Source organism: Chrysochloris asiatica, unplaced genomic scaffold, assembly GCF_000296735.1.
Source record: "Chrysochloris asiatica unplaced genomic scaffold, ChrAsi1.0 scaffold00041, whole genome shotgun sequence".
Taxonomy (NCBI): Eukaryota; Metazoa; Chordata; class Mammalia; order Afrosoricida; family Chrysochloridae; genus Chrysochloris; species Chrysochloris asiatica.
Window position 1 is genome coordinate 826,701 of NW_006408559.1, and position 6,260 is coordinate 832,960.

The 6,260-nt window shown below is 46.4% G+C and overlaps 1 protein-coding gene across 1 annotated transcript; it reads left to right on the top strand.

Annotated features, from left to right (window-relative positions):
• Positions 1 to 1,994: 1,994 nt before the first annotated feature.
• On the top strand, positions 1,995 to 6,025 carry LEP (leptin). Its single transcript, XM_006861101.1, has 2 exons — positions 1,995 to 2,138; positions 5,666 to 6,025. The coding sequence occupies exons 1-2, from the start codon at positions 1,995 to 1,997 to the stop codon at positions 6,023 to 6,025; spliced, it is 504 nt and encodes a 167-aa protein (XP_006861163.1).
• Positions 6,026 to 6,260: the final 235 nt, after the last annotated feature.

The following is a 6,260-nucleotide window of genomic DNA, read 5'->3' on the forward strand; positions in this document are numbered from 1 at the left end:
TACATTTGCTATTATTTCAGACTCGTGCATACATACTTAGCATGGATCGTTGGCTAGAGAGTTACATACATTTAGCTTTATTGCCACTTGCCTCGTGTATCTCATTAAAACTTTGTTGTCTAATCAAGGATCGTCATGATGTGAATTTTAGAATTCATGGTTCCATGACTTTGAAAGGTTCACGTATTCTGAGTAAGTGTGTTGTCCTCTCTCCATGTCCTTACACACCTCTGCCATTGTCATTTATGGTGACTCACCTTCTACTTTTACTAATTCCTGGTATGTTGTTGTTGTTAGATCCTGTTGAGTGGCTCTGTATGATAAACACAGGACTGCCAACCACAAAGTCAGCAGTTCAAGTCACCAGCTGTTCTTCGGGAGAAAGATGAGGCTTTCTGCTCCTGCAAAGACGTACAGCCCTGGAAACCCTATATAGGGTTGCTGTGAGTTGGAACCGATTCGAAGGCACATAACAACAAAAATAGGATTTCCTAGGCTGTACATCTTTATGGGAGCAGACAGCTTCATCTTTCCCCACAGAGCAGCTGGTTGGTTTGAACTGCTGACCTTGTGGTTAGCAATCCAGTGTATCCTACAGAGCCACCAGTACTGCGTTATTACCTCCTACTCGTGCCTTTAATACCCAATTCAAGAGACACCTCTTCAAGCAGCCCCATGATATCTTGTAATTCTTGCAAAGCTCTCTTTCTGTGTTAGATTTGCCCATTTACTTGCTTGTCAGGCCTATTAAAGTGTAAGCTACTTGTACTCTGGTTCACTATTATATTCTTGGTGTCTACCACTGTATTTGATGTATCATTGGCCTCTCCATAAATGCTGGTTGAATGCAGATTGCTCCCAATGGGACAGAAAGGGAGCAACAAAGCAAGTGATGAATGCTGTCCTGGAGCGATGGCAGCAGCCTTGAGAGAGGAATGTCAGGCCAAGCCACATCAACTCTAATAATAAGGCAGTAACCGGGTACATTTCACGACTCTCTTAAAGCTCTTTCACATGCATTATCTCATTTGGTCCTCATAAAAGCCAGGAGATGAGCATATTACAGGTGAAGTGGTCAGCAGTGCCTCAAGATTCCAAATAGACCTTAAAGCCTCTTTTCTTTTCCTTGAACCCCATAATCAATTTCACATGGTCACCACAGTTTGCACTCTATCACTCCCTGGCTCTGTGGTTTTCTGGATCCCTTCTGTGGTTTATTGACCAGGCCTTGCCTCTTCCCAAGGAAAAGCATTTCATTGACATATTTCTAGATAATTAATTGACTTTGGCTTGGAGGAGAAGGTAGACAGAACTCGAATCTGACTTTTTCCACATCCAGTCATGTGACTAATGAAAGAGCACATGAGTGTGTTCTGAGCAACGTCTGATTATCCAATAAGCAAGGTAAGCATGGGCTTACTTGTGCTTGCTAGTCTGTAATGAACAATTCCGTGTTTTTTTCATCACATCAAAGATTCTGCTTCTAGGCCTGGTTGGCATCTCTCTCTCTCCCAACCCCACAGCACCTTCCTACAGAATCAAAGCCTCTTTTCAAATTTACCACCCCTAACAGGGTCAGTGTATCCAATAAGCAAGGCAAGCACAGGCTGACTTGTGCTTACTTACTAATCTGTAGTGAACAGGTTCACATGTTTCTCATCACTTACATGGAGTCCTGGTGTGGCGCTGTGGGTTAATGCACCAGACTGCAAAGTCATTTGAACTACAAGGTCGGTAGTTCAAGCACACCAGCTGCTCTTCGGAAACCCTATACAGGGTCACTATGGGTTGGGACCAACTTGACTGCACTTCACAACAACAACACTGTGAAATAAGTGAGCAAGCACAAGTAGACCCATGTAAATTTGTTCACAATAGATAAGTAAGCAGGCACAAGTAAGCCTGTGCTTATCCTGCTTAGTTGTGGGAAGCTAACCCCTTGCAACATGTGGTTCTTCTGTTTTTAGACTCGAGAAACACATCCTGCCAGAGAGATGCGGTGTGCAGTCATGTGCCAGCTCCTGTGGCTTTGGGCCTCACTGTCCAGCATTCAAGCTGTGCCCATTAGAAGAATCCAAGATGACACCAAAACCCTCATCAAGACCATTCTCACCAGGATCAGTGACATTTCACACACGGTAGGGACAGTCTTGGAGGATCCCAGGGCCCATGACCTTAAGACATCTCAGCCCAGCACTGGCTCCTGGCAGGGCTGGAACCAGATTACTCAAGAAACATCTATTGTACACCTCCTAAATCTCAGCCCATCTGCCTACTGGGATTCAGGCATGAGCTTGTTGTGGTGGTTGTCTGGTGCCATCGAGTCAGTTCCGACTCACAGCAACCCTATGCACAACAAAACAAAACACTACCCAGTCCTACACCATCCTCACAATTGTTATATTTGAGCCCTGCTACTCTGGTAGTGTAGGGAGCTCTGGTAGCGTAGTGGTTACGAATCGGGCTGTGAACCGCAAGGTCAGCAGTTCGAAACTACCAGCTGCTCCTCGGGAGAAAGATGAGGCTTTCTGTTCCTGTAAAGATTTACAGCCTTGGAAACCCTGTTCAGGGTTGCTATGGGTCGGAAACGACTCGATGGCACTTAACAACAACAAATCTGGTAGCGTAGTGGTTACGAATCGGGCTGCGAACCGCAAGGTCAGCAGTTTGAAACTACCAGCTGCTCCATGGGAGAAAGATGAGACTTTCTGTTCCCGTAAAAATTTACAGCCTCAGAAACCCTGTCCAGGGTCACTATGGGTTGGAACCGACTCGATGGCACTTAACAACAGCAACAATTACTGTGCCCTGGAATCCTGGTGTAGCACTGTGGGTTAATGCGCCGGACTGCAAAGCCGTTTGAACTGCAAGGTTGGCAGTTCAAGCTCACCAGCTGCTCCTTGGAAACCCTATAAAACAGGGTCGCTATGGGTCGGAATCTACTCGACGGCACTTAACAACACTGTGCTAATCCATCTCCTTGGGAGTCTTCCCCTTTTTCGCTACCCTACACTTTACTGAGCATGATAATATGTCCGAAGTATGAGAGACAAAGGACATATTAAGAATTGTTGTTGTTGTTGTTAAGTGTCGTCGAGTCGGTTCCGACCCATAGCGACCCTGCACAGGGTTTCCGAGGGTGAATTATTCTGACTATATGTCCAACACAGATTTGTTGGTTTGTTCTTCTGGCAGGCCTTGGTACTTTTCAATAATCTTGTCCAACACCATAACTCAAATGCACCAATTCTTCTACACTCTTGTTCATTTTTCAACTTTCAATAGCATGAGGCTATTTATTGAAAATACCATGCTTGGGTCAGGTACATTTTAGTTCTCAAGCTGACATCTTAACTTTTGAACACTTTAAAGAGGTCTTATGCTGCAGATTTTCATAGTGCAATAAAAAATTGTCAGATTTTTTGAACTGCTACTTCCATGAGTGTTGATTGTGGATCCAAGCAAAATGAAGTCTCTGACAACTTTAAAATGAGCGGTCCTCCTTTTAAACCACCCAGAAAATGTTGAATTTTGTCTTGTGTTTCCATGAAAAATGACATGACTCTGACATCATGGGTCCAGTACGCATGTGCTTGTTGGCACTCTGAGGTTAGTGGAGGCAGACGCAGAGACACAAGTGGCCTTGATGCTTGATGCTTCATCTTTGACTCTTCTCTCCTCTCCCCTCTGTCTCTTGCCTCCTCACTCCCCTTCTCTCTGACTTCCTTTCCCTAAGTCCTAGTGCCAGGCCTTGTGTTCCTTTGGTGGGGACCAGGTCATCACAGTATCCTCCCTCATTCTCATTATGTGGCCTCCATCCCATTGTCCTTGGCTACTTTTCCTAGTTTTAACTCAACTCTGGCCCTATGAAACTTCCTCACTGCTGCTAGCCACGGTACTTAACAACAACAACAACAACAACAACAACAACATATTTGCAAACAGATGTTGAGTTCTCCACCTCCAATACTTGGTTTTTCTTCTCTGGGGTCAGTCAGCCTAGTCTTTCAATGTTTCCAAGATAAGGTCTATGTTTGGAATTAGGAAGACTAGATGTGAGTCTTCATACTTCTCTTCTCTCTGTGAGATCTTGGACTAGTTTCTCAATGTCTTTAAGTCTTGATCTCCTTATTTAGGTGTTTTTGTTGTTATGTGCCATCGAGTCAGTTCTGTGACGTGTAGCCACCCTGTGTAGGGCTTCCAAGGAGCTTGAAATGCCAACCTTGTGGTTCAAACCAACTTTACAGTCCAGCACATTAACCCACAGCACCACACCAGGAGTCCTCGTCATCTAGGTAATGGGGTACAATATCGTCTTCACAAGGTCTTAGAAGATGTGAGAGAGCCAGAGCGTCCAACTCATGGATGCAGGGTGTGGTTTCTACCCATGAGCAATAAGGGACAGAGAAATGCTCCTAGTGTAGCTAGTGTTGTGGATCAGAGGAGGGAGACCAGGCATTCATGGGATCCCTTAGGAACCAAAAACTGTGGCGAACCAGGCATGGAGACCCTAACTAGGAAGGAGGAGTCTGCAGTGGTGGGAGGGAATAAGGATGGTGTAGGGGTCGGGGGTGGGGAGTCCGGGAATGTATGGAATGGTGCAGTGGGTTAATGCACTGAACTGTAAGGTCAATTTGAACCGCAAGGTCAGCGGTTCAAGATCACCAGCTGCTCCTGGGATACCCTATACCAGGTTGCTGTGGATTGGAACCAACTCACGGGTACTTACCAACAACAATGGATCTAAATGGGAGTCTTGGTGTGGCACAGTAGGATAAGTGCAGGACCACAAGGTAGGTTTGAACCACAAGGCTAGTGATTCAAACCCACCAACTGTTCCTCAGAAATCATATATGGGTTGCTGTGAGTCAGAACTGACTCTATAGCACTTAACAACAACAACAACAACAATTGACCTAAATAAAGGTCCCTGGGTAGTACAAACGCTTTGCCCTTAACTACAAACCTTAAGGTTGATGGTTCAAATTCACCTAGAAAGAAAGTCCACCAATCTGCTTTTGTAAAGACTGTTGTTGTTAAGTGCCATTAAGTCAGTTTCAACTCACAATGACCTTGTATAGAATTTCTGAGGAGTGGCGGGTGAGGTTTAAACTGCCAACCTTGCAATTCTAACTGACCTTGCAGTGTAACGCATTTTCCTGCAGCACCACACCAGGACTCATGGGGCACCATGAGTCGGAACTAACTCTAGGCAATGGATTTGGACCTAAATAAGGGAGTCATGAGGAGTGCTGGTGTGGCACTGTGGGTTAATGTGCTAGACTGCAAAGTCAGTTTGAATTGCAAGGTTGGTGGTTCAAGCTCACCAGTCGCTCCTTGGAAACCCTCTAGAGGGTCGCTATAGGAACTGACTTGACGGCACTTAAAAACAACAAGGGAGTCATGAAGGTTCTTCAGCAGAGACCAATGGGATAAAGAAGGACCCAAGAAGGTTGGCCTGGGAGTGATGGTTTGGAAAGAGTAGGAAGGCAGAGAGAGGTTCAGCGGTCACCTGGGCTTAACAGCTCAAGATCTGGCCCCACAAGCAAGGAGAAGGTGCCATGGGGAAAGTGACTCTCCACCTTATGGGAAAGGCCAGAGAGACCCACAGAATTGGCTTCTCCCCTCCTTGCTGAGCTCTCACCCCTCTCTTCCTTCTGCACAGCAGTCCGTCTCCTCCAAACAGAGGGTCACCGGCTTAGACTTCATTCCTGGATTCCACGCTGTATTGAGCTTATCTAAGATGGACCAGACATTGGCGATCTACCAGCAGATCCTCACCAGACTGCCTTCCAGAAATGTGATCCAAATAGCCAACGACCTGGAGAACCTCCGGGACCTTCTCGAACTGTTGGCTGAATTCAAGAACTGCCCCTTCTCTAGGGCCAGTGGCCTAGAGACCTTGGAGAGCTTGGGCGGTGTCTTGGAGGCCTCACTCTACTCCACAGAGGTGGTGGCACTGAGCCGGCTGCAGGGGTCTCTACAGGACATGCTTCTGCAACTGGACCTCAGCTCTGGGTGCTGAAGCACTGCTGCCAGCCTCTCTTCTCCCCAAGGACCGGCACCAAGGGGAGAAGCTCTGGCTCTCAGGTGTCTCCAGGAGAAGTGAGCTTGTGTGGACATCCCTGATCTAGGATTCTAGTCCATCTCTCTCACTCCTCCAAACCCTGACAAAGGCATAAAAACTCAAGGTATGTCACTTGAAATCAAAGCTCTATATACATGATTCCATGCTCGCTGGGAAGGGGGCCCATCAGGGA

Bases quoted from the DNA above. Each gene is read 5' to 3' on its own strand.
- LEP (XM_006861101.1), top strand. From the start codon at position 1,995: ATGCGGTGTGCAGTCATGTGCCAGCTCCTGTGGCTTTGGGCCTCACTG. The intron at 2,139-5,665 runs GTAGGGACAGTC...CCTTCTGCACAG, and splicing joins TCAGTGACATTTCACACACG to CAGTCCGTCTCCTCCAAACA.